General features: G+C 48.7%; 7 protein-coding genes across 7 annotated transcripts; 6 read left to right on the top strand and 1 right to left on the bottom strand.

The window, feature by feature from the left end:
- Nucleotides 1-612: 612 nt before the first annotated feature.
- N7458_001052 (integrase catalytic domain-containing protein) lies at nt 613-3,020 on the top strand (the record flags this gene model as incomplete). The annotated part of the gene is made up of 4 exons (XM_056904435.1): nt 613-656; nt 691-1,747; nt 1,773-2,228; nt 2,274-3,020. 4 exons carry the CDS (start codon nt 613-615, stop codon nt 3,018-3,020), a joined length of 2,304 nt encoding a protein of 767 aa, XP_056768542.1.
- A 191-nt stretch (nt 3,021-3,211) lies between these two features.
- On the top strand, nt 3,212-3,444 carry N7458_001051 (uncharacterized protein; the record flags this gene model as incomplete). The annotated part of the gene is made up of 2 exons (XM_056904434.1): nt 3,212-3,324; nt 3,351-3,444. 2 exons carry the CDS (start codon nt 3,212-3,214, stop codon nt 3,442-3,444), a joined length of 207 nt encoding a protein of 68 aa, XP_056768541.1.
- A 492-nt stretch (nt 3,445-3,936) lies between these two features.
- Nucleotides 3,937-4,203, top strand: N7458_001050 (uncharacterized protein; the record flags this gene model as incomplete). The annotated part of the gene is made up of 1 exon (XM_056904433.1): nt 3,937-4,203. The coding sequence occupies one exon, from the start codon at nt 3,937-3,939 to the stop codon at nt 4,201-4,203; it is 267 nt and encodes an 88-aa protein (XP_056768540.1).
- Nucleotides 4,204-4,392: 189 nt separating this feature from the next.
- N7458_001049 (Ty1/Copia family ribonuclease HI) lies at nt 4,393-4,791 on the top strand (the record flags this gene model as incomplete). The annotated part of the gene is made up of 1 exon (XM_056904432.1): nt 4,393-4,791. One exon carries the CDS (start codon nt 4,393-4,395, stop codon nt 4,789-4,791), a length of 399 nt encoding a protein of 132 aa, XP_056768539.1.
- Nucleotides 4,792-5,680: 889 nt separating this feature from the next.
- On the top strand, nt 5,681-8,089 carry N7458_001048 (flavin-containing monooxygenase; the record flags this gene model as incomplete). The annotated part of the gene is made up of 10 exons (XM_056904431.1): nt 5,681-6,407; nt 6,458-6,478; nt 6,526-6,629; nt 6,678-6,848; nt 6,908-7,004; nt 7,058-7,129; nt 7,182-7,220; nt 7,273-7,523; nt 7,641-7,869; nt 7,956-8,089. 10 exons carry the CDS (start codon nt 5,681-5,683, stop codon nt 8,087-8,089), a joined length of 1,845 nt encoding a protein of 614 aa, XP_056768538.1.
- Nucleotides 8,090-8,483: 394 nt separating this feature from the next.
- On the bottom strand, nt 8,484-9,416 carry N7458_001047 (alpha/beta hydrolase; the record flags this gene model as incomplete). Its single annotated transcript, XM_056904430.1, has 1 exon — nt 8,484-9,416. The coding sequence occupies one exon, from the start codon at nt 9,414-9,416 to the stop codon at nt 8,484-8,486; it is 933 nt and encodes a 310-aa protein (XP_056768537.1).
- Nucleotides 9,417-12,354: 2,938 nt separating this feature from the next.
- On the top strand, nt 12,355-13,264 carry N7458_001046 (uncharacterized protein; the record flags this gene model as incomplete). Its single annotated transcript, XM_056904429.1, has 2 exons — nt 12,355-13,185; nt 13,232-13,264. The coding sequence occupies 2 exons, from the start codon at nt 12,355-12,357 to the stop codon at nt 13,262-13,264; spliced, it is 864 nt and encodes a 287-aa protein (XP_056768536.1).
- Nucleotides 13,265-25,941: the final 12,677 nt, after the last annotated feature.

Genomic DNA, 25,941 nt, shown 5'->3' with positions numbered 1-25,941 from the left:
ACGAGAAAGGTGGAGCGTTTGAGTTGCTAAGAGAATATTGGCAAACGCGAGTTATAAATCAGTACTACAGCACCTGGAAAGGATCAAGGGGAAACAATATAGCAATTATAGCACAAATCATCATATTTGAGTTTGTGTCTGAACGTACAGAAAGATTAACTAGGTGTAGATTGGAAAATAAGATTTGGGCGTCATAGACGACACGTGGAAAATCAATCGCGTATGTTATCTATTAGCAGGTTAAAGGTGCGACGGATATTTATTCCTGCTATCTATTTTATCTATTGCAATAAACGCGCATTATGGCATCACCGAAAAAGCTTTCACAGCTCACAGAATCACCTAAAACAATGAATCTGAACACTGAAGTTTTGCCTTAACTTGTATCTGATTTTGGACCGTTTAAATCGGTAAGTTCCAAGAGGCAATATATGTCTTATGGCGTGTCATTACCTTTCGCAGCATCTAATTCCTCATGCGTGGCAAGAGAGGATGGGTCAGGAGGGGAAACAATTGTCGATTCATCAGGCCTTTCCGTTGTTGCCTTTTGTTCAAATTGCGTTCTCATTCTGTCGGTGGGACCTCTGGGAGCATAAACCAACGACCCTCACCATGCACAACTTCATTGCGTGGAAGACGAATACTCTAAGCGATGCGTCTCTAATTGACATTCACGGTCTCTCCTTACAGCATTTTGATTAAGGGACAACAACAGCCTCCGAACTCCTACTCTAGATTGCAGCGGGCAACCTGGAACGCTATCAACGATGCCTTACACGCCCAAATCCTCAAATCCCTCAGTGTGGAAATACGGAAGATCATGCCGCCACAGCGGACCAAGAATGCCGCAGCCCTATGGGAATCCGTGGTGACTGGTTTTGGCATCACAAAAGCCCAAGAACGCTATAATGTTCTTCGCGATGTGTGTGTGTTGAAGCTGGAAGGATCGGATTATATGTCCCACCAAGCCCAGTGGCTGGCCTACATGGCGGCGCTGGACGACCTTGATGTCACAGTCGATGATATCAAGTATGCTTTGTTTATCTTGAGCCTTGGAAACTGGCAATCGCAGTTTATTAAGACAAGGCTAGACGAGTTCTTTTCGACCGGGGGAAATGGAGAGCCGATTGTCAACCTGGACATCAAGCAATTGATGCGAGCTCTTCAGTATCGTGCAATCACGCAAGGACCGAAGAAGAAAGACCCGGTCTCCGCCCCGAAGGGATCGACATCCACGCCGAATCCTGAGAAGCTAAAGTCGTCTGAGAAACCGGACTCTGACAGAACCCTGAAGTCACGCTGCAACTACTGTCAGGCTCCGAAAGCGATACACGATACCTCCCGCTGCTGGTCAAAGAACCCCGAGAAGGCGCCAATACACTGGTTGAAAGATAATGCTGATTTAGTCCGCCGAATACGTGGGCGCAACGGGGATCCAATTCCCGATATTCCGGGCCTTATAGTTGAGCCGCAGGCACAGGCTAAGTCTGCAATTTCCAGTAGCAGCAATAATACCAACAGTCGCCAGTGTGGTGATTGGTATTTTTATATGTGCGCAAGTCGTTATGTAGTATCAGACCGAATACTTTTTACTTCCTACACTCCACTCAAGAGTAATGAAGGGATCGGATCGATCTGGGGGGACAAGAAACGCGCTATTGGTGTTGGAACAATCAATATGAAGCTAAATGGCCTAACTGTCACTCTGAAAGACGTCCGCTATATTCCTGGAGCAGATTCCAACCTTGTGTCCGAGGCTTCTGCATGATCAGGGATTCATTATTCACAAGAATTCAACACCTCCATTCCACTACGTCTTGGAGGACCTATCGAAGCAGCGATTCTTTGCCGTTCGAAACTCAAGCGGTGTTTACACATTCACCGCTGATGAACCATTTAAGGTCTCTACTCAGGCCTTCGTTACTTTAGCGACTCCGGCTAATTCACAATTGACCTCTGACTCTGACGAGCCTATTCCGACAGCTGGCGAACAGCAGCTCGTCGCCTATTTCAGCTCTGATGCAAAGAGCAACGTTGAGGCTAAGCCATCTAGTGCATATGAACATGTTTCAAAAGCCTCGATCGACATTAAATCTGCTTTCCCTAAGACTCTTTGGGAATGGCATGTCACGCTTGGACATCTCAATTACCGAGATGTACTCTACCTTGCCAATCGTCCAGGCAGTGGAGTGAAAATCACGGGCGACAAGGCCCAACCGCCTTGCCAAGTATGCCTCTAAGCGAATATAACCCGACGATACAGTCGTCGGCAGGCCTCAAGAGCCACACGGCCATTAATGCGCATCCACGTTGATATCGTGGGTGGCGGGGACGTTTTCTTAGATGATGATGACGCTTCTCAAGCGGCAAATCTGCAGTCCCGGCATGGCTATAAATATTTCCTCCTGATCACGGACGATGCGACGCGATTCCGATGGATTTACGGTCTGGTCTCCCGAGACCAACGCGAAATTGCTGCACGCCTGCGACATTGGCGTCAGAACATCAACAATCTCGGATTTAAAACACCTGCTTTTCTGCGATCTGACAACGAATTCGGATCTGGAGAATTACAATCAATGATGACAGAGTGGGGATGCCAGTGGGAGCCATCGAACCCTTATTCTGCGTGGCAGAATGGCACCGCAGAACGACCTAATCGAGTGGTATTGGAGAAGGCCCGCGCGATATGGATAGCATCAGGTTTACCAATGACCTTCTGGTTTCACGCGCTAGTCGCTGCGGTTTTTATGGCCAATATATCCCCGACGAGCACTCCTCTCTACAATAACCCTACACCTGGTGGAACAACGATCGATGAGAGCATTCAGCCACAGGACACCCGGATCCCGATCGAAGCAATCTCAAAAATCGCTGCTGATTTGAGTTACCTGCTTCCTTTCGGTTCGAGCGTTTTGTACCACCTCTATGGCACGAGCGAACCGACTGGGAAGCTAGAACCTCGAGGGAAAATGGGACGCGTAGTCGGATACAATGGTGCCTCGATCTACACCGTGTGAGATCCAGACACTGGCCGCATCTTCAATACTGGAGATATTCGGCCGACAGGCGCAGCCATGCGAACCCCGTTTTAAGGGGGGAGCAAGTGACTAAACAAACGCCTGATTCGGTGAGCTCCGAGGAGCTTACGGATCCAATCACCGATGATAATTGGATACGACCTGCGAAAGACCTCAAAGTCTTCACAGCTATGACCAAGACATTTCAGTCGGCAGCTGATGTGCTAAGAAGCTTCAAGGAAGCTATGGACGGCGCCGATCGGGAGCTTTGGAAAGCGGCATGCCGCAAGGAAGTCGACGATCTGTACGCGCGGAGCACTTGGGAATTAGTTCGCACTGGAGACGTCCCAATTGGGCTGCGTCCTATCCCTGGGAAGTGGGTATTCGCGAAGAAACAGGCAGTCGATGGCTCAATGCGCTATGAAGCGCGGTGGGTGATCCGTGGAGATATTTCTAACGGACATCAATCGCTATGGGGCGAAACAGCAGCACCTGTTGTCATGGCATCGACAAAATTGGAGCTATTCGCTGCCGCCGACATTATGGATGGCATATAGCTCAAGCTGATGCCATCACAGCTTTCTTGAATGGAAAGCTGCCAAATTCAGTTTACATGCGCCAACCGCATGAATTTGAGCAAGGCGGAAAAGGCACTCTCGTCTGCAAGCTTCAACAGCCCCTCTATGGCCTTATACCCGCAGCCCGGATTTGGTACGACACCCTCCGGGAGAAACTGGAAGCAATTGGCTTCCGAGTCAGCCCTTACGATGCAGGGCTATTCATTCACAAGATGAAACCGGATCTGTATGTCACCGCACATGTCGACGATTTCGGAATCATCGGTGCCAACTGCACCGAGATCCAATGGGTCCTTGCCGAAATGGGAAAACAGTTCCCTATTAAGGACCTTGGCAAAATGGAGCACTACCTTGGGCTTCGCATTGAACAAACAGAGGCAGGCATCAAGCTGTCGCAGCCTGACTTCATCGACAATCTTTTGGAGGACACAGGAATGTCGGATTGCTATCCTGTTTCCACTCAGATTGAACCGGGTCTGGTCACTGACGATCTTTATGACCCGAGTATCGACAAGAGACAATACCAGAGCGTGACGGGATCGTTGCAATGGCTTGCATCCTATACGCGACCTGAAATCGCAAGGGTTGCAACATTATTGGCCTAGTTCAACACTGTACCAACACAGAAGACTCTATCCACACAACGGAGAGTTCTTCGATATCTAAAAGGCTCCAAACAACTTGGAATAGTCTTCAGACCAGGCAGCGGAACGTTGTCTCCACCAGTACTGTACACCGATGTAGACTGGGGCGGTCCCCTCACACCGGGACGCCGTTCTTGTAGTGGGTACGTTATGCTTCTAGCTGGCGGCCCGATATCTTGGCGATCACACCTCCAGACTTCTGTAGCTTTGAGCTCTAACGAAGCCAAGTACCCGGCGGCTTCGGATGCTGCGAGGGAGGTTGAATGGCTTGCTAGGTTGGTGGCAGATATGGGTTTGTATGCAACGGATGCCACTCCCATCACCTTTTACATGGACAACAAGGGTGCCAATGATCTTGTTCGAACGTCATTTGTTTCTAGGCGTTCCAAGTACATTGATATTCGATATCATTATGTCCGCGACATTGCTGCCAGGGGTATCATCAACCCAACCCCAATCGGCACAAGGGACATGGCAGTTGATGGCTTCACGAAGCCACTGGCTGAGGTACCGTTCAAGAGATTCAGGAGCCAGATTGGGGTCTTGTGATTGGACTTATCGAAATGGCGGTGTTCTGGTTTGGGATGTTTTGCTTCTGTCTTTTTGCTTCCTGCGTCGGTTCCCGGGGGGTTAGGATTCTCCTTCTCCCCTTTCGGGTTTAGCGCCCAGACGTAGTCAGCTGTACATTAGGAGTTAGTTAGTTGCCCAATAGGAACGCAGTGTGCTTCCTGACTCTCACACTAAACTGGTCGCTGACTCATCAGTCACGGGACTGTTCCTTGCCACCTACCGCGGGCGATTGCGATCCTTTTGTGAGAGTCGGGAAGCACACTACGTTCCTATTGGGCAACTAACTCCTAATATACAGCTGACTGGGTTGGGGCGCTAAACCCGAAAGGGGGAGGGAGAATCCTAACATTTAGACGCCACTCACCGAACACAGCTAAAGATCACCAAGTTAAGCTGGCGGGTATTTGCTGCGGGCTAGCGATGCCATGGGTTCTCTATCCCTTCGCTCCGGCTCCGACCGCTCTTCGCTACCCCCGGTGATTTTTGCGTTTCGCCGAATGACCGAAGTCCCGCTTACATATGGTGAAAAAAGACTGTCTATTGTAAAGAAAGTCAACTCATTAACTCTCGACCGCCTTCTATCGGGTCTAATACCCTGGTCAAAGCGTCGGCGTTTCCCCCACAAGCACCACCGCCGGAATTCCGGTGGCCATCACGGGTTCAAGTTCCGAGGTTTGTTAGAGATTACAAATGTGCTCCATCGGTAATGAGACACCATTTTGATCTGCTGGAGCCGATCTTAGCGCAGATCACACGCACATAACTTCGCAGTATAGCAACTTTGTGCACTGCTTTAGTATAGAAATATTCCACTTCAGAAAATTGTGAGGCGACAGTTATTCGACTTCTTCGCTGATCTCTTTGGCCCATGGTAGAAACAATCATGACTCGCTCTCAGACTCCAGCTGCACGCTTGGAAGATCTCCCAGGAGAGCTTCCAACCAGTCGGCACCTGCTTGACGTCGACCCCACCGCCGTGGCAGCTTTTTGGGAAACTGACTTCCCAAATTTGAAGTCTGATGACTTAGATGAAAACGCAATATGGAGAGACATGTTAGCATTGACGGGGACTTTCAGAACGTTCTTTTCGCAAACTCTCGTTTACGAAGCATGGTCTGAGTTGTGCCAGCTCCGCAAGCCGAAGAACATTCATGTCAATGGTGATCAGGCAAGGATTGTTCAGATCAATTCAGACCACTCCTGGATCGATATCCCCTTCACATTTGAAACCACGGCTACCGACCCATTGGTCGAATGCTCAGGTTTTCTCTCCGTGTACATGGATGGAAATGGTTCCTGGAAGGTTTGGATGATCAGAACTATACTGGAGAACCTCCAGGGCCAACCTCCTGTCGATGTTCTCGAAGCACGTGCAAATCTGGCCACAGAAAACACGGATACTGCCGATAACAACGGAGCGAGCGACATTGCTCTATCTTTCAACAACACTCACTTTCAATGTATTGTCGTCGGAGGGGGTCAAGCGGGTCTCAGCGTCGGTGGCTACCTGCAGTCACTGGGCGTTTCTTACGTCATACTAGACAAGTATCCAGATGTTGGAGATAGCTGGGATAAACGTTATGACGCTGTGAAATGTACATTTATCCCCGAAACTTGAAAGCAACGTGCTAATTACAAAATATAGTGCACACGGCTCGGGAATACGGTATGGACTTTCTAACGCGCCATTCAATCTGACTAACTTGTTCCCAGCACACCTCCCTTTCGGACGCCTATATAATGCAAATCTTCCCGAGTTTCTCACCAGAGAACAAGTTGCGAATGGCCACAGAATGTTTGTCGATACTTATAGCATTGTAGGTTGCTTCGACATTCCTTGGGGCATTATTAATTGATTTAAATAGAATGTCAAGTGCGGTATGGAACTAGTGAAGAGTTCTTGGTCCAAAAGGGACAAGATATGGACGTGTGAGATCAAACAGTCTGATCATATACACACATTGACGGCATGTCATGTTGTGTTTGCTGTTGGAGCTGGCTCAAGCAAGCCGAAGATGCCTAATTACGATAACAAAGTAAGCCGCTTTGAATTTTCTGCTCTTTGGAGGCGCAGTCTATGCTGAAACAAAATTAGGATGTGTTTCGTGGAAAAATACTCCATTCAGTTGACTATAAATCATCCAGAGACTGGATTGGGCTCAAGGGAGTGGTGATAGGAACAGCAAATACTGGTTTGTGTGCTATTTTATTTATACCTGTTTTGTTACTGATTCCTGAGGCCTAGCCCACGACGTTGCGGATGACATGCTCGAATCCGGCCTTAGCTCCGTCACAATGGTTCAAAGAGGTTCTACATGTGAGTCTTCATAATAGGACGTCTGGTACCTCTGATTAATTTCATTCGATAGGGGTCTTGCCAGCAGAGCATTACCTGGCCACCACAGCCCGTACGTCGTCTCTTTAGTTGTCTTTATTTAGGCGGCAGCTAACTTCAATTAGATATGTATAACCATATTACTCCCACAGAAGTCGGTGATCGGATGAATTTCTGTAACCCACTCGCAATTTCACGCAAAGTCGCCATGATTAAGCTCCACGCCATGGCCGCAGAAGATGGTGAAAGATTTGACGCATTGGAGGAGGCAGGATTCAAACTCGACCGCTTCGGGGATATCATATCTGTCCTTTACGACAAGTTGGGTGGCCACTACGTAGACGTCGGTACCTCCGCCAAGATCTCCAAAGGCCTGGTGAGTCATATTTATTATGAATTACGTCACTTTCGGTGTCATTGCGTTGTATCGCTCGTTACTGACGATAACTTTTTGTCAAAATAAATGCTTACATTTTCAATTTGTCAAAATTAGATCAAGATTAAGTCCGACGCGGCTCCCACAAGCTATACACCCGGCGGTCTGATGTTCAATGACGGTACAGAGCTACAGGCAGACGTCATAGTCTTTGCCACAGGATTTGTCGCAAACCTACGTGAGCTTGTTAGTGGGTACATCGGTAAGAGCGTTGCTGACAATGTTGATGACTTTTGGGGTGTGGACGGTGAAGGCGAACTCAGAGCTGCGTTTAAATTCCCAGGGCGTAAGTTTTTATTCTGTACTCAAGTTTTATCGCCAATATCGTGCAGTGAGAAATTGAATTTCTGGTTCGACTAACACGATCACTAGATCCGGGTGTATGGTTCACCGGGGGAACTATCGGTCACGCCAGGTTTTTTGGACGATTTATTGCACTTCAAATCAAGGCTGATGTGATGGGAACTCCGTTTACTCGATATGAGAAATACCTCCCAAACATCTAAATCTCTAGGAGGTTATTTCTGAGCTACGGGCACGAACGATTAGTTCAACGATAGAGCTAGTTATAGTTCACCTGCAAATAACAGATTCGTACTGTACCCTGAAAGATCATTGCATCCCACGTACCAACATCCTGTTTCCATTGACTTCGAATATCAGATAATGGATATTGATGCTTCACATGTTGATCGATGTTTGAAGCATGCGTAGTCTAAAACGCCATGTCACTTCACCCTTTTCGGATGTTGATGTTCCCCATATTCCTAACTTTTCACATTTCTAACTGCCATACGAATGTTGGCGTAATGACCATGTCTACAAAGGGCAGGATGTAAGCCATTTCACAACATATCAACGATTCTATAGTTCTAATGAAAGCTGTATATCAATTGCTATTTATAAAAGACCATTGATAAACGACAGAACCTGGAAGGCCCAATCCTCTTCACCTGGAATACCTGTACCTAGAGCAAGAGGAGGACTTATGTGATTGTGCCCCTGGGCCTGTAGGTATTTTATCTCGAGGTAATTTGACTTCCTCAGTACACTGATAAAGTCTTGAGTAGCTCTTAGTATATCATCAGGGTCCAACTCGCTGTCAATGACCAGGACTGGCGGTAATCCCGCCGACATCAGCTCCCCTGATTCAAGACACCTTCTAGCTGATATCATTGGCGAGTAATGATCCAGTTCAGTTCCAAGATAGGAAGCAAGCCTCTCTTTGAGGCTCGCAGTCGAGTATCCAAAATGATACAGCACGCCAACAAGCACGATGCCAGTTATTCTAATGCCATTGGACGACTCGATAAGTGCCCGTCTGGTATCCTTGAAGATCGGCTCAAAAAGCCAAGCACAGGCATGCATGCCTCCTGCTGAGTTTCCCAGGATAAACAGAGGTCTTTTCTGGCCTGAGTACCTCCGATCAACCCAGGCCAGAGCCTCTGAAAGATCCTCACCGCCGTCCGGGAATTTAGCACCGTGCTTCACCAGTCGATAGTCGATGATGATGGTCTCTAATTGTCCTTTTTGGGAGAAGAAGTATCCCAAGTTTCTGTAGAATAACGGCTTGTTTTGGTTGACCTTGTCGCCATTTGTGAACCCGCCACCGTACAGGAAGACCAGAATTGGATTTGGAGTTGTGGAAGATGACCCAGATTCAGTTGGAAGGTAAATGTCGAGTTTCTGGCGAGGGTGCTCCCCGTAGCTATACGTCTGCACAGAGGCTGCGTCGATTCTTGCAGCATTCGCCTCTATGAGGGGCGTGTAGACTTCCAATGTAGGCACAAGCACTTCGTAGATCCCTGTGCCGAAAGCTGGGAGACAATCCATTCTGAAAATTTGAACTCGCGCAAAACAAGCGAGTGAGGTGCAGCGTAGTCAAGTGGTCCGATCAAGAAATCAGGTAAGATGTTACGAGTTGATCGCATAGGGAACGAGGTCTTCTCTTCAGGGGACAACTTGTTTGCTATATATATCTGTGCCCAATAGAAGGCCAAACAAAAATACCTGAGGGGTTTTGATTGGTCGCCTGAGACGCCGGAGACGCCGGAGTTACGTGTGGGGTCGGAGACGGTGGTGGTGGAGGCAATTATTGAAAGACCAAATGTTTGCGCCACGACAAGAGGATCTCAAACGCTCTCTAAAAGTCCAGTAAGATACTAACTGGATTTTTGTCTGAAGTGCTGCTGTCCTTAAAGCCACATTTATGACAGCTTCTCCAGCGTCGTGAGCCTGAATCAGGGCAACGGTGATAAAGCAATGTCTTAACGATAAGTTTGTTCACCATACAGTAATAACGGCATCGTACCTTTATCAAATACGCGATGGATATTAGGAATACGCGATTGGGTGAGCTTCGTAGTTCGTGGATAAGCCTGTACGGCAATTGCTAATTAAGCGGAGTTACACGGTCAATGTCTACAGTCTGGTTTTGGCTTGGATTTGCTGCTGGAGCCGGCAAACAGAACTTTGTTTCTGCACTCCCGCTTAGTCAAACTAGTCGTCTAACTTAACTAACTAGTTAACTAGTTAACACCCGCGGTGGACGATAATTGGTTAACTAGTTACCTTCACCCAAAATTAGTAATCCCATATTGAGAGTATTTGCCGCCCCCGGCTCCGCCTGTTTCCAAGCTTTTAGTATTAAAATATTTACCAGCCACTAATCCACTAAAAGCTGCTGGGATTAAGTGGATTTTGAATCGCTCAAAGTATGCATTTTTAAAAGTCGACTAATATTGTACACCAAAGTAGTCGACCTTTATAGCAGCATACTTTGAACGATCAAAGTTAGTGTTAGTGGGCGTAATGGTGCAGTATAGGCGAAATTCTCAATAGACCAACTACCAATTATCTGCCGCCAGGAAACCGATTACTACTTATCGGTCGAAGGCAACCAACCAACTTAACCTAAGTTAACTAACTACCGTCCCCCGTAGTTAACTAGAGTGTACGATTATATAAGCGGCAACGTGAGCTGTACCCTCTCCGCTCCGCGGTAGTCTACCCGTGCAGGCCGGGCTAATCCTGCAGCCCCGCAAGCCACCCCCCTTCTCTCCCAGGCTTACTCATGAACTGGGGGAGTTGCACATCGTCTTTCCTTCCTGCAAACTAACGGATGCCACACAACTGGTGAGCGGCAGCAGTAATTCACCTTCCATAACCGAAAGCTCATCCAATATACCACACCCAACGCGTTTTGTGGATCAAAAACATGGTCCAACCTAATGAAGCGTTCAAATGTGCGACGTGCAAACAATGCTTTTCACGCAAGTATGGCCGAAATATCCTCCTGCTCTCGAATTTTGTCGCAGGTTCTGATTTATAATCCCCATTGCAGAGACAGTATGGTTCGCCACACCGAGATTCATCGCAGAAAAAGGCCCCAGGCACGCACACGGAGGCGATCATGTTTGTTCTGCGCGAGGTAAATTTCCTTCAAGTAGAGCTTTTTCAGTTGCTCAAAGCATGCTAAACGAGATGCAATAGCGCCAAAATTAAATGTGATATCAGGTATCCGACGTGCTCATCATGCATGAAGCGTCGGATAAGCTGCAGGTATCATAAAACAACATCCGACATCGACGAGACGGGGTCTGAAGGCGGCGAAAAGCGTACAGATTCAACTGACGCTTTAGACCGCTGGTTTCCACCCCCGCCAAATCTACTCCTTGATCCAAAACCAAAAGATCCAGTCGAAGATATGTCCTTTCCGAGTCAAGCCTCTAGCACTACATGTGTGTCTACCGTGCTTCAATCAGACTGGATAGACTATCCCCAGGAAGATAGTGACCAGTGGTTCAATACGCCTGGTTTCCTCGGGGCACCAAATCCTGACTTTGACTGGACAATGCTCGAGCTTACATCCGAGCACAGAGGACAAATGTACACAGCCAATCCTGACTACGAACTATCCCCCGCCAGTTTTGTCGTCGATGAATCGAATTTGGGTTACCCTGCCCTAGACGATCTTGGAGACGAAGAACCAAGTGTCAGTAATCAGGGGATACCCACACATGTCGATCCAATATCGGAGAGGCATAAAGACCTCGAGACGTGTCCGGGACATGGATTTCTCTCAGAAATGCCATGTAGGCGAAAGCTCCGGGGACTTGGCGACTGCCAAGACGGAGCAAGAGCCTTGGCCCGGCTACCAGAAACAGAAATAACTGAGTCCGTTCGTTTGAATCTTGAAGCATGGCTTATTCGTCAACATTCGTATGCGACGGGACCCGGCTCGCAGACATTGGATATGAGTGAATTTCCCAATGCAGACAGACTCAGTCACTGTCTTGCTTCATACTTTGCTCATTTTGATCAGGTATATTGTACCCCAAGTTTATGACATCCAACCTTCGGCCTCCAAGTTCAAGCTTTATGCAGACTAACTGGAGCAGATCATACCGATCATACATAGGCCGACGTTCAACCCTGACGAATTTCCTTTGTTGACTTTCGAGATGATATGTGTCGGGGCACGCTTCAGCGGACTTCGAGGGGCAGCTGAGTTTGCCATTAGTCTTTCTGTCATTTGTTATGACCTCTTGGTCTCACTGGTATGATACAACTTTTTTCAACAGTTTTCCAAAATGAAAAATAGCTAAGAGATATCAAATCATAGATAAGAATCAACCCACGACAGCTTCGCACCGTTCCTTATCTAATATCGCTATTATTACAAGGCATCCACGGTTACTGTTGCGGCGATGGATATCTGTATGAAGCTAGCGAATCATTGAGAGGTCTACTGGTCAGATATGTGACAGATATGACAACATCCAACCCCAACAGCCAAGCTTTGGAGGCGAAGGAACACCAAGGAAAGCCTATGGCCGAAAGATGGTATCTGTGGATCAAGGAAGAGCAAAACCGGCGTCTAGCCTGGTTCGTCTACGAGTACGACTACTTCGTATTTCAGATGTATAGGACAAGGCCTTACCTCAACATCTGCGACCTTACCTCCGATTTGCCGTGTTACGCGGCTTTCTGGGAAGCAGAAACACCCCAGGCTTGGGATACGATTCAACCTTGGACCATCGTCCCGCAATCTCGACCACCCTCCGAACTTGGTTCACTTCTTGTTGGTCCTCTATCCGTCTCGCACAGCCGACTGAACTGGACCGATAAATTGCAGGCCCTCCTTATTCTGCTGCGCAGGTTTTGCAATATTATTGATCTAACAAGAGGTGATTGGGTTGGAAGATTGTGTCATTCGTACGGCTCTAAGGACGGCATTGAAGAGATATTGAAAGCCATGGATTTGCTTGCTGATGTGACTTCCAACGATCTGAAGTCGGCCCTCCTGTCGAACGAAGAGCTCGTTTGTAAAGCAAGAGCTCTACAGATGGTTCATATGGCTCACCTGCACAGTGCTGGTAGGCTGATGGTGTTAGTGAAGAAAATTTGCAACCTGGAGTTGAACCCCGACGACGCCTTCGAGGAGATTCTCAAATGGGGTAATGATAACGAACGCAAAGCTCGTGAGATTGCGTTTCATTCTGCACAAATACTCGGCATTGTGCGAAGCCACCCGCTCAACTCACCGTCCGAGATGTCGAATACTTTCAACTCTGGCATCGCTCTATTCTTCCTGTCCAAGGTTTTGGCACATCAGCGCAGAGAATTGAGTAAAAATGCCAATGCAGCGAGCTGCCTACCGCTGGATTGTGTTTCAGTAAAATCTGCAGCCAAGTCTCAATGGGTTTACGATATCAAGGCGTGGATTAATGGGCGAAGCAACGATCTGCCGACAATTGCTGGCACGACAGATATTTTGAGTGTTGGTGGCCAACAATATGTTTTGAGGTCTACTGCCAAAATGCTGGGAGGTCGGAACATATGGGGGGTCGGTCAAAAATTGTGTGGAGTTGTCGAGAACATATTAAGAAAAGAGTGCTTTTAAATAATCCCGAGTTGGGAAACAGAAAGCTAACCCAAGGGACCTGGTGCAGTCTACCTGACTGCATGGCGGTGTAGACCTCTTATATATGGGCAGTATTTGCCCCACTACCTAGACTGCACTCTCTTTTTCCTACCTAGACTGCAAGCACTTTTCTTTGTACGATCATCTTGAAATTCTTAGAAGTTTTAAGTTAATATATATTCTATATCCAGTTTGATTTTTAGCTTCTGCAGTTACCTATAGCAGCCGTACGATCTAACCCTAAATTGCTTATAACCCCCAATTCTTTTTGATGGGGTGCGACCGGGAGGGCCCACTTTTCCTGGTTAGACCTACACTAAGTCTTTTTACATAGGCTATTATTCTCGTACGACCCCTGAATATAAATCAACACTCTTTTTATAATCTCCTAACACTTTCTCGCTATTACTAATTTTTATATTTTAATATGGAGACTAATATTCCCTCCCTTACCTAGGAGCTTTTCACCCCTCTTCCCTCTCTCCCTATCCCAAGGGACCTGGTGCAGTGAGGGTCACTGCATGGCGGTGTAGAGGCCTTATGTATGGGCAGAATTTGGACCCACCACCCTCACTGCACCCTCTTTTCCTGACCTGACTGCAAGCACTTTTCTTCGTACGATTGACCTGAAAATTTCAGGTATTCTAAGTTTATATATAATCTATATCCAGTCTGACTTTTAGCTTCTACAGTCACTTATAGCAGTCGTACGATTTAACCCTAAATTGCCTAAACTCTAAATCTTTTTTGATGGGGTGCGACCGGGAGGGCCCACTTTTCCTAATTAGACCCACACTAAATTTTTTTAGAAGGCAATTATTCTCGTACGACCCCTGAATATAAACCTACACTCTGTTTATCTCCTAGCACTTTCTAGTCACCACTAATTTTGACATTTGAATATGGAGACTAATATTCCCTCCCTTACTCAAGAGCTCTTTACCCCTCTTCCCTCTATTCCTGTTCTAGTTTGTTACCACTGCCAATCAGCCGTACGAATCAGTCAAGTTATAACCCATCTTCGCTATTCTCCTCATTCTCTTCCCCCTCGTACGGCTACGCAGATTCATGAATACCTTCCTACTCTCTGGCCCCAGTTATTATCTACCTTTAATCATAACCTGATCCCTTATCAGCCCCCGCCTTTTGATCTTCTTCCTCTCTATCAAGATGGCATTCAATGCCAGCGTATCCCCTTATGCGGATATATCTGTCGTACGACGAAAGGAATGAAGGAGCACTGGCGAGTTCAACATCAATGGCTTGCTCAATCTTCTTCTCAAACATCTAATTCTCCTTCTTCTACTCTCTCTACCCAAGAGCTCCTAAAGAAGTATACTCGTCCTGTTACCTGCCAACGTTTCTATCGCCAAGGGCCTCACTCTCACTACTTTGCTGTTATACCCCCCGTACAATCAGAATCAGCAGAGCCCGACCAAACATCTTCTACCGTCAATGATCTTTTTGACCAGCTAGAAGAGCAGCACCAACAGATATTTCAACCTTCTGATCGTACGGTAGAGACAGTGGAGCTTAACGAGGCTACACCATGGCTCCGTCGTACGCGGTGGTCCCAATATCTTGCGGGCCAGCTCCCAGAGACCCTCCACTCCTTAGTGGAGCCGCCAGAGGAGGATCCCCTAGATCCATTATGGGCGATCCACCAGGCTATGGCGAATATGGCTCGTACGGCGCAGCAGATCGCAAAACAGTGTGGCCACCTTATCCGGGTAGAGGTCGTACGAACCGAGATGGACCAGGCCCCCCACACCCCGCTCCAAGCGTACATGGACCCAGAGACCATTACTCGCCATATCGCACCGTGGCAGCAGATTGTCGGCTTCTTTGCTCGTACGCAGCACCCAGTGGAGCCCTCCCACCCTGCATACCCTCACTACCGGTTCAACCACCGCCAACGAAAGGCATGGCAGGCCCTCTGGTCTCTAGCGACTAGGTCCCAATCCCCGGATCCGTACGAGAGTGATGATGCTCGTACGAGCCCTGCTTGTTCTACTCTATCCTCCCCCTTTCACTTCCAGCCGATCGAGAAAGCCTGCCTTAACTTTTGTCTGGAGCTACTGAACCAGCGGATTGGGGCGGATGAGTATGAATGTGCCCTCGTCTGCGCGCTTGCAGTGCTAGGCCGATCTCGTACGGGCTGGCATACCCCGGACTCCTTCTCTCCAATCCTCTCGCAGATCATCAAGCTCGCTCGCTTTATGGTCCTCGGCCGGGCCCTCTGGCTTGATCCCCACGCAGAGCAGATTGTACAGCACTTTCGTGGAGATTGCACTACCAACGACGATTTGGATCTAGTTAGCCCGCTCGACGATCCTGAGTATCACCTTTCGTACGAGGATGAAGGATACCAGAGTCCTTCCTCGCCGATTGCACCCTCCTCCCCTAACTCTTCGTCCCCCGCTCCTCTTCCGTTCAGCCAGCATCTCCGTAGCCGTACGAGCAAGAGCTTCCAGGAATGGGTCCATCTAATCATGAAGAGCTTTATGCTGCGTGGTACTAGTTCCCCGTTCCAGTGGATCTTAGACCTTCGTACGTATAGTATGAAGGTCAGCTTTAGCACTACGCAGCCAGGCCATATTGGCTGGCTTGGCCAGGATCGGATTCTCTATAAGCAGCTTAGCTTCACGACTAGTGATCTCCGGGGCTGGATTCATGGCCTCGTCCAGACTACCCAGGATATACTCTCGTCCGATCTTCTCCTGCTTACCTCCGCCGCCGACGCCCCTCTCGTGCCCTGGGCCTCCCTCGTGGACGATCCATCCGAGGCTAAGGCTGGGTGGAGCTTCCTGCAAGACTCTCGTACGCAGTGGCCAGTTCACGGTGATCAGTGGCTAGTGAGCCGCGTCCGCTCTAACCCTCTCCTGCAGCAGCGGTTCCTCGATACAGATCACGCCTGCTTCCGTACGACTGCCATTAAGCGATATCTCACCCAGGTCAGCCTCTTCCGTGAGAAGCTAGCGGTTCTTATCCACCTCTGCGGCGGCCAGCCCGCCCGTGGCCCCGAAATTCTCTCTGTACGACACCGCAATACAGTCAACAGCTATCGGAATATCTTTATCGAGGATGGCCAGGTTGTGATTGCGACCCGCTACCATAAAGGCTTCCACGTGAATAACGACCCTAAGATTATCCATCGCTATCTCCCTCGGGCCGTTGGCACTTTGCTCGTACGGTATCTCTGGCTAGTACTACCGTTAGTCGAGCGCTTCGATGCTTTAACAAGCCCGGTAGACGATCGGCCTACTGCTGCTCGTACGGCCCTGCTCTGGGGACCTGATCCGCTTAGCCAGCGGGCGTGGACCCCTGATCGCCTCCGGGAGGCGCTGCAACGCGAGTCTCGCCTTGGCCTGAATGGTCAGATCGTCAACATTGCTGCCTGGCGTCACATTGCCATCGCAATTAGCCGCCGCTTCCTCCGTACGAGTAGTACGTTTCCCCGGAATGCTCTTGATGAAGGGGAATCGGACGATACATTCGACGAGGAGGCCGATCTAGAGGCAAGCCACCAGGATCTCCAGGCTGGCCACTCCGCCCATGTGGCCGGCATCGCCTACGCCCGTCAGCTCCACGAGGCTCCTGGTACTCTGGCCTTTCGTCGTACGATGTTCCGCAATATTAGCCAGGATTGGCACCACTTCCTTGGCTTCCCTAGCAAGAACGCTCCTCCTATACGAGGAAACAAGAAGCGGAAATATGCTCCCTGGGAGGATGAGCAGCAGGAGAATCAGCTCACTCGCCGCTACGAGCTAGCTAACTGCGATCTGCAAGAAGCCTTACAACACTTTCTAGGTGATCCCTCCGTACGATTCCAGGGGAAGCAGTTCGAAGTCCTCCAGGCTATTCAGCACGGATTCAGCCCAATCGTGGCAGTCATGCCTACAGGGGGTGGTAAGAGCCTTCTTTTCCAGCTTCCTGCGTGGATCTCTAAGGGCCTCACCGTCGTGGTGGTACCCCTAGTAGCCCTCCGCCAAGAGTTCCAGGAGCGTTGTACGAGCCTTGGTATCAGTGGTACTCAATGGGAGAGCCACCACCCACCGGACGAAGCCTCGATCGTTCTAGTTACCCCGGAATCTGCTATCACGAGCGAGTTTCGGACGTTCCTAAACCGTCAGGTTACTCTCTGCCGGCTAGATCGGATTGTGATCGACGAATGCCACCTTATCCTCAACACCAGCGATACGTTTCGTACGCAGCTTGCTCAGCTTGGCCGCCTCCAGCATATTAATGTCCAGACCGTCTTCCTAACGGCCACCCTACCCCCAAGCCTCCATGATATATTCTGGCAGCGCCTCCACTGCACGCGCGCAGATGCCTTCTTCTGCCATGATCGTACGACCCGCCCGAATATTGCCTATCGGTCCTTCCGACCGGTGGTTGACCGTACGTATCAAGGCCACGAGCAGTGGCTCCAGGATCCCCAGATCATCCGTTTCATCCAGAGCCGCCGGCACCGTGCGAGACCAGGCCGCATTATCGTCTACGCCTCGATCGTACGGCATGTAACGCTGCTTGCCTCCCTGCTAGGCTGCGAGGCCTTTTATTCAAAGGTTGTGGAGGAGGGCGGGGTTCCTCGTCAGCAGGTTGATCAGGCAGGGATCCTTGCCCGCTTCCGTCGTACAAAGAACGCGATTCTTGTAGCGACCAGTGCCCTTGGTATGGGGATGGATATTCCCGACATCCGTACAGTGATCCACATCGGCTGGCCGTACAGTCTTCTTGACTACGCCCAGGAGACTGGCCGTGCAGGTCGGGACGGCCAACCGAGTGAGGCTATCCTGATCCAGCCTCGTACGATGAGCCAACCACCGTCCTGGGTCTATCCAGAGAAGGCGTCTGCGCACGAGGCCGAGATTGTCTGCCAGTGGCTAACCACGGAGCAGCCCCCCTGTCGCCGGGTCCTACTAGATCGCTATCTCGATGGCCGGGAGCGGACCTCGTGCCAGGACTACACAGTGCCAGAGCCGACTTTGGAGATCCCCTGTGAGGTTTGCTCTCCTAGTGAATCGTACGAGCACGCTTCTCCTACACCGCCCTCCTCTCTTTCATCAGCACTAGCTATAGTCCAATCTCAACCTACGCTCCCATGGCTAGTGGAGGCTGCCTGCCTACCCTCGTACGACATGCACAACCATCCTAGTGAAGATTCTTCCTCCGTGGCATCAGCCCCTCTACCGCCTCCGATGCATAGTCGACCGGAATCGTCTAGATCGCCTAGTGCCTTACCGGTTGACACACAGCCCGCCTGTATAGATCTATCTTCTTCGTACGATGAAGGTCCTTATAATGAGATTGAGGAGAGCCACTCACCGGTCTACGTTCGCTCGAGCACACCACCGTACGCCTACCTACCATCACAGGGCCAGGCTACTATAGATCATCATTTACCTCTATCGTCTTTAGCTGTATCGGAGTCGCCCTCTGCTACTATTGTCTCTTCTCCCTCTTGTACGGTCCCGGTGATAGCGCGGTATACTATGCGGCAGCAGGATATTACTCGTACGAGCCTTATCCACCGTGTCTACCAGGACCGGCAATCGCATACAGCCGATGAGGAGGACCTCCGGCAAGAGATTTTACGGTGGAACCAGCGATGCTGGATATGTGCAATTAATCAGTGCCCAGACGAGCACGAGCTTATTGATTGTACAAGCCCCTATAGTGCTAAGGCGCAGGCCTGGTATCAATCCTGGCGAGGGTGTATCCGGTTTACACCCTTCTCCTGCTGCTATAAGTGTGCGCTCCCTGAAATACTCTGTGACTCGCGGGTTAGTAAACAGGCATGTTTATATCCGTACGTCCTTCTTCCAATGATGGCGATGATGCTTTTTGGGCGGGCTTGTACGACGGAGGTTCGTCAACAGATTCGAAAGATCCAGCAGGCGTGGCATCATCAACTCGATCCACAGCCTCAAGATGATCACGAGCTCGTACAGTATCTCTCTCAGATAGCAGATACCGCGCTTAAGCAGAGCCGGTTTTGTGAGGGGTTTCTCTACCTACGGCGGCAGTTCCGGCAGTACCAGCTCTAATTTAACTCTGTGATTGTACGGTATTTAATTTTTCATATATTCTAGGCTAGTATAAGATTTCTCTGGATACCAAGTTTCAAGTTCGTACGACTTATAATTAGAGTGTGGCGGATTTTTGAAATTCACTGAATTTTTTTGATAGGGTAAGACCAGAGATAACATTTTGAATAAACCCCGACCGTAGAACATATATATCCTTACCTATCTTCCGACCGTAGAACCTACCTACTATATCATTAATCTCCTCCTTCGTACAAAGTTCTTTAATTTAGAATAATTATTTAAAGCCTTATTCGTATTAGCCTTCTACTCTACCCTCTATAATAGATTTCAGGATATACCATCTTTTATTCACAGAATTATTTCTATGGAGGATCATTCGTACGAGTCTTCCAGTCAAAGGACCTCCCTACCCTCTATGATGGATTTTGGGAAGCGCCATCTTTCATTCACCGGAAGAATTCCAATGGAGGATCATTCGTACAAGTCTTCCAGTCAAAGGACCTCCCTACCCTGCATGATGGATTTTGGGATGCGCCATCTTTCATTCACAGGAAGAATTCGTACGAGTCTTCCAGTCAAAGGACCTCCCTACCCTCCATGATGGATTTTGGGATACGCCATCTTTCATTCACAGGAAGAATTCCATGAATGCCCACTCGTACAAGTCTTCCAGTCAAAGGACCTCCCTACCCTCCATAATGGATTTTGGGATGCGCCACCTTTCATTCACAGAATCAATCCTACCAAGTTTCATCGTCCGAATCCCTAAGTCAAAGGACTAGTCTTCCTCTATAGTGGATTTTGGGATACGCCATCTTTCATTCATTAAATTAATTCTATAGGGGTCCCCTCGTCCGAATCCTCGAGTCAAAGGACTAGTCATGGAGGATTCTGGGATACGCCATCTTTCATTCATAGAAATAATTCCATAGGCATTCATTCGTACGATTCTTCCAGGATGGACTTTGGGATACGCCGTCTTTCATTGACAGAAAGAATTCCATGAATATCCACTCGTACGAGTTTTCCAGTCAAAGGACCTCCCTACCCTCCATGATGGATTTTGGGATACGCCATCTTTCATTCACAGAAATAATTCTATGAAGGTCCCCTCGTCCGAATCCCCGAGTCAAAGGACTAGTCATGAAGGATTTCGGGATGCGCCATCTTTCATTCACAGAATTAATTCTATGGGCATTCATTCGTACGATTCTTCCGGTCTACCCTCCATGGCTAATTTTGTGAAACGCCATCTTTCATTCATAGAAATAATTCCATGGGCATTCATTCGTACCATTCTTCCGGTCTACCCTCTATGGCTAATTTTGTGAAACGCCATCTTTCATTCATAGAAATAATTCCATGGGCATTCATTCGTACGATTCTTCCAGGATGGATTTTGGGATACGCCGTCTTTCATTGACAGAAAGAATTCCATGAATATCCACTCGTACGAGTCTTCCAGTCAAAGGACCTCCCTACCCTCCATGATGGATTTTGGGATACGCCATCTTTCATTGACAGAAATAATTCTATGAAGGTCCCCTCGTCCGAATCCCCGAGTCAAAGGACTAGTCATGAAGGATTAGGGAATATACTATCTTTTATTCACTGAATTAATTCTATGAAGTATCATCTGTACAATTCTCCCTCTCTCCCTTTAGAATTATTCTTAGATCTGCTTTATTATATATAGCCTATATTTATCCCTACGTTCTGTCTAACTATCCCTACATTATACCGTACGAAGCTATTCATCCTACTCTCTTTTCTTGATTATCACTATGTCCGCTGCTGTCCCTCCCCCTCCTCCGCCTCCTCCTGGTGGTGGACCTCCTAAACTCCCTGGCGGTGGTGGACCCGCTGGGCCTGGGCCGGCTGGAGCTCTCGTACGAGTTGTATCTAACCCTGAAAATGTCCTCCCAGACTCCTCACGGTTCATCGAGATTACCGGTCCAGTTACCATCCCTGGTACGAAGGTTAAATACCTTAAGTGTCGCCTAACCCGCGCAGGGAATCAGGCCTTACGGGAGCTCTGTCATACAAAAATCCAGCGTGAGGTTTGGTCGTGGCCTACGTACGAATTCTATGTTAAGGCTACTGGTACTCCCCTTAAGCCCGTTATCCGTGCCGAGCAGGTTTGTCCTTATCCTCCCTCTCCTTCTTATACAAGGTATTAATTTTTACTCTACACTAGGTTAAATCAGCGCGACAGTCGTACGTTAATGGCCTTCTGATCGTCACCCGGGGCCAGATATTCCCCCAGACTTGTACGAAGTCCAAGACCCAACATCCTTTTGGAGGCGGAGATCTCCGGCTCCCTGGTACCTGGGAAGGATGCTGCGCGAACTGTAAATGGAAAGAGCAGGCTAAGCAATGTACCGTACGACGGGCAGGAGAGGCTCGTTGGGTACCAACAAATATTACCACTACCCTACCTCCCCCGACTGCTCTTGAGGAGCTTACTGATTCGGACCCCGACTATGTTCCGGACGATTCGGACGACGATTCAGACGACGATTCAGACGACGATAATGATGACGGTGATGATGATGGTCCTAAGCGTGCAGGTCCTAAACCTCCGGCCGGACCAGCTTCTAAGAAGCAGAAGCCTTCTAAGAAGTAGAAGGCTTAGGGAGTGATAGGGAGTGAATTCTGATTTTTTTGTCTTTTCTTTTTAACTCCTCTAGCCTTAAGAATCATAAGTAAGTCTATCGTACGAGCTATGAACATAAGAATTACTAGGAACATAAGGATTTAAGGCTAGTATGATTTTGAAGGGACTTTATAATTTCCTTTTGAACATAGCACAAAGTAGAAAGTATCGTACAGGCTATATTAATATGAAAAAAATCAAAACTGAAAGGCTAGGATGCTAGGACCTTTTTTGGTGTGTTTTTCTTTTCAAAAAAACCGCCACAAAATCAGGAAGGGCATCGTACGAGCTATGTTAGAATAAGAAATCAAAGGCTCTTGACTAGAACGCTAGGGCATTTTTTTGGGCATTTTTTTGGGCATTTTTTGTTTATGGAACGCAGCATAAATAGCAAGGTCATCGTACAAGCTATATCAAAATAAAAAATCAAAGGCTAAAGACCAGAACGCCAGGACATTTTTTTGGGATTTTTATTTTTTCATAAAACGCAACAAAAACAGCAAGGCCGTCGTACAACCGGCTCACCACTCATCCTGAGGATCATAGTCCTCATCTCCACCGTCGTCCGAACTAGAAATAATGATAGGATCGCCCTCCTCACCTTCATCAGAGACCTGAATCGCATTCTGGCTACTAGACCCAGCACCAGAAGCTATAGGACCGCTCGTACTACTACTACCAGGATTTGACAGCGCGGGGGGAAGAGCAGGCCGGACATGACGTGGTCGTACGGCATTGCCTGGCTGGCCATCTCGTACGGAGCACCGACCTGCCATGTCTGGCCATTTGCAATTCCCACACGTACCATCAAAGTGACCAGGCATCCGGACGCAGAAGGGGAAAGGTCTTCGTACGTTCATCTCTATGCACCGGTCACAATCCTGGACGAGTAAGTATCCGCGGGACTGAATCAAGAGTGCATTAATGTACGATGACCGCTGACCTGCCAACTGCTGGCCATGCAGAGTCCCTGGAGTATGTATGACCTCATACCCAGGCATAGCCAGCAGCCGACGAGCCAGTGGTCCGTACGCAAACTGATCGAGTTCTCTACCAGCAATTGGTAGTGGGTGCCAGCGTCCATTCTGGTCTCTCTCGCACCAGGCAATTAACTGGTCTAGGTATCGAACCCAGGTAATTGCATCACAGTTGCGAGGGAGAGGGCCAGGGTGGGGGGTGCCTTGGCGGGCGAGAGCAGAACCTTGGTTCTGAGGATTCCAGGGGCCGAGGCTATCGTACGAGCATTCTAATTAGCCAAGTCATCTCATAGTCAGTATCTAGGGATTCCACGTACGAGCTCATGGTAGCGATCTTTTTCTGTAAAAGGGAGAGTGAGAGTATAAGGGGAGGATCGTCTGAGCGTGGTAATGAGGGTGTTGATAGGCGTAAGGTTGTTAATATTGATAGGAACCTGGTCAAAGATCTGATTTATTGATAAGATCTGCTTGCTAGGCGATGGAAGTGTGGTAGGTAGAGGAGAGAAGAAGGAGAGATTGAATCGTACAGCGGTTTTATAGAGCAATGCCTCTAGGCAGCTTCCTTTAGTAGGCAAACATGGAGATTTCCAGGATGCTAGAAGTTACCTAAACCGGAAGATTCTATGCTAAATCTCTCAATCCTTCAAAAGTCCGTCCCTCACTCCTTCGTACAAGCATAGTGGGAAACTCTACTAAGTCCCCCATAGTCTACCACCTACTAGCATCGTACGACTAGTAGCGTCCTAGATTAATCATTCCTGGCCAGAGAGAACTAAGAGTTAATCACTATCTTAATCTCAGAACAGAGTGAAAGCTACTTCCTTTATATTCTATTTTCACTAGCCTATTAGCCGACAAGTTAATCTACTCTATAGTACCTTTGGTCTAAGGCCGATTATCTAATCTATTACCCCCTAAGTTTTGTTTTTAATTTAGGCCTACTCAAAATTATTCTAGTCTACTAAGTAGACCCTATCCTACTCTACTATACTTGATTTACCCTTCGTACAGAGTTCTAGGAGCAGTATACAAGCCTAGGTATTACTAGTATCTAGTAGGAGAGCTACTACCTGCCGGACGAGGCCTCTATTGTGCTGGTTATATTAGAATCCGCAGTGAGTGCAGACTTTCGTACGTTCCTAAACTGCTAGTAGAGCCTCTGCCGGCTAGATCGTATTATAATCGATGAGTGCTATTTACTGCTATATTCGAGCAAGACCTTTCGTACGGAGCTAGCCTAGCTAGGCCGACTGCAGCAGGTAAATATCCAGACTATCTTCCTTATAGCTACCCTGCCCCCTAGCCTGTACGATCGCTTCTAGGAGCGCCTCTGCTACCCTCGCGACTAGGCCTTCTTCTAGCATGCTCGTACGACCTGCCCTAATACCGTGTATCGATCGTTCCGGCCGGTCATTAACCGGGCCTTCTAGGGCTAGGAGTAGTAGCTATAGGATCCGTATATGGTCCGCCTTATCTAGGCCCGCCGGCGGTGGGCGTCCCTAGGCCGAGTTATTATCTATACGTCCCTCGTACGATATATAACGCTCCTGGCGGGCCTGCTAGGGTGTAAGGCGTTCTACGCTACCTAGGTCGACAAAGAGGGCATCCTCACTCGCTTCCGTCGTACGAAGAATGCTATCCTGGTGGCCACTAGCGCCCTAGGCATAGGGATAGATATCCCAGACATTCAGACGGTGATCCACATCGGCTAGCCGTACGGGCTACTGGATTACGCCCAGGAGACGGGCCGAGCTGGCCGGGATAGCCACCTAAGCAAGGCGCTCCTAATCCAGCCTCGGACGATGACTGGTCCGCCGCCCTAGACGTATCCGGCCAAGGCTCCCCCAGAGGAGCAGGATCTCGTACGACAATGGTTGACCATGGAGCAGCCCCCCTAACGCCGCGTCCTGCCGGACCTCTATCTCGACGCCTGTCGGCGGACCGCGTGCTAGGAGGACAATAGGGCTGAGATCCCCTGCGAAGTGTGTGCTCCTGATGCCTCGTACGAATAGGGTTCCCCCTCCCCTACACTATCTAGGGTAGCAGGGGCCTCTAGCCTCTCTTCGTACGGGGACTTTATATATCGCGAGGGGGACTATTACTCTCCGCCCTTATCCCCTACACCCAATACTGTAGCTCCCTTGTACGAGGCATCCTCTTCCTGTGGTGGCTCCTCGCCGATTACTACCTAGCCCTTACCTACCATCCTATCTCCTTCGTACAAGGCTATTGCCTCTATAGAGGTGGATGAGACCTAATCGCCTATCTATATCTGCTCTAGCATACCCCCCTACCCCCCTAAGCCTTCTCCTGGCCTAGCTGCTATAGCATCCTCTCCTGCTACTACTAAATCCCCTCTAGTGAAGGCTGAATCCCTTATAGAGGCCTCCCCTCGTACGATCCCTATTGCCGCCCGGTATACTATACGGCAGCAAGATATCTCTTGTACACGGTATACCTAGCAGGTCTATAAGTATCGGTAGACCGATGCTACTAACCTCGAGGATCTAGAGCGCGAGATTCAACGATAGGAGGGGAGGTACTAGGTATGTGCTATTAACTGTAGCCTTGATAATCATGAACTAGTAGATTGTACGAGCCTACTTAGCTATCTAGTATAGGAGTAGTATCGAAATTAGTGGGTTCGTATCTACTATACGCCCTATTCCTACTACTTCTAGTATATACTCCCCTAGACTATCTGTATAGCCTAGACTAAGTAGCAGCCCTGCCCTTACCCCTATAT

This window comes from Penicillium daleae (genome assembly GCF_028827525.1).
Source record: "Penicillium daleae strain IBT 16125 chromosome Unknown utg000002l_segment0_segment0, whole genome shotgun sequence".
NCBI lineage: Eukaryota > Fungi > Ascomycota > Eurotiomycetes > Eurotiales > Aspergillaceae > Penicillium > Penicillium daleae.
Note: the sequence above shows the minus strand (reverse complement) of the source record. Positions and strands in the feature narration are given on the sequence as shown.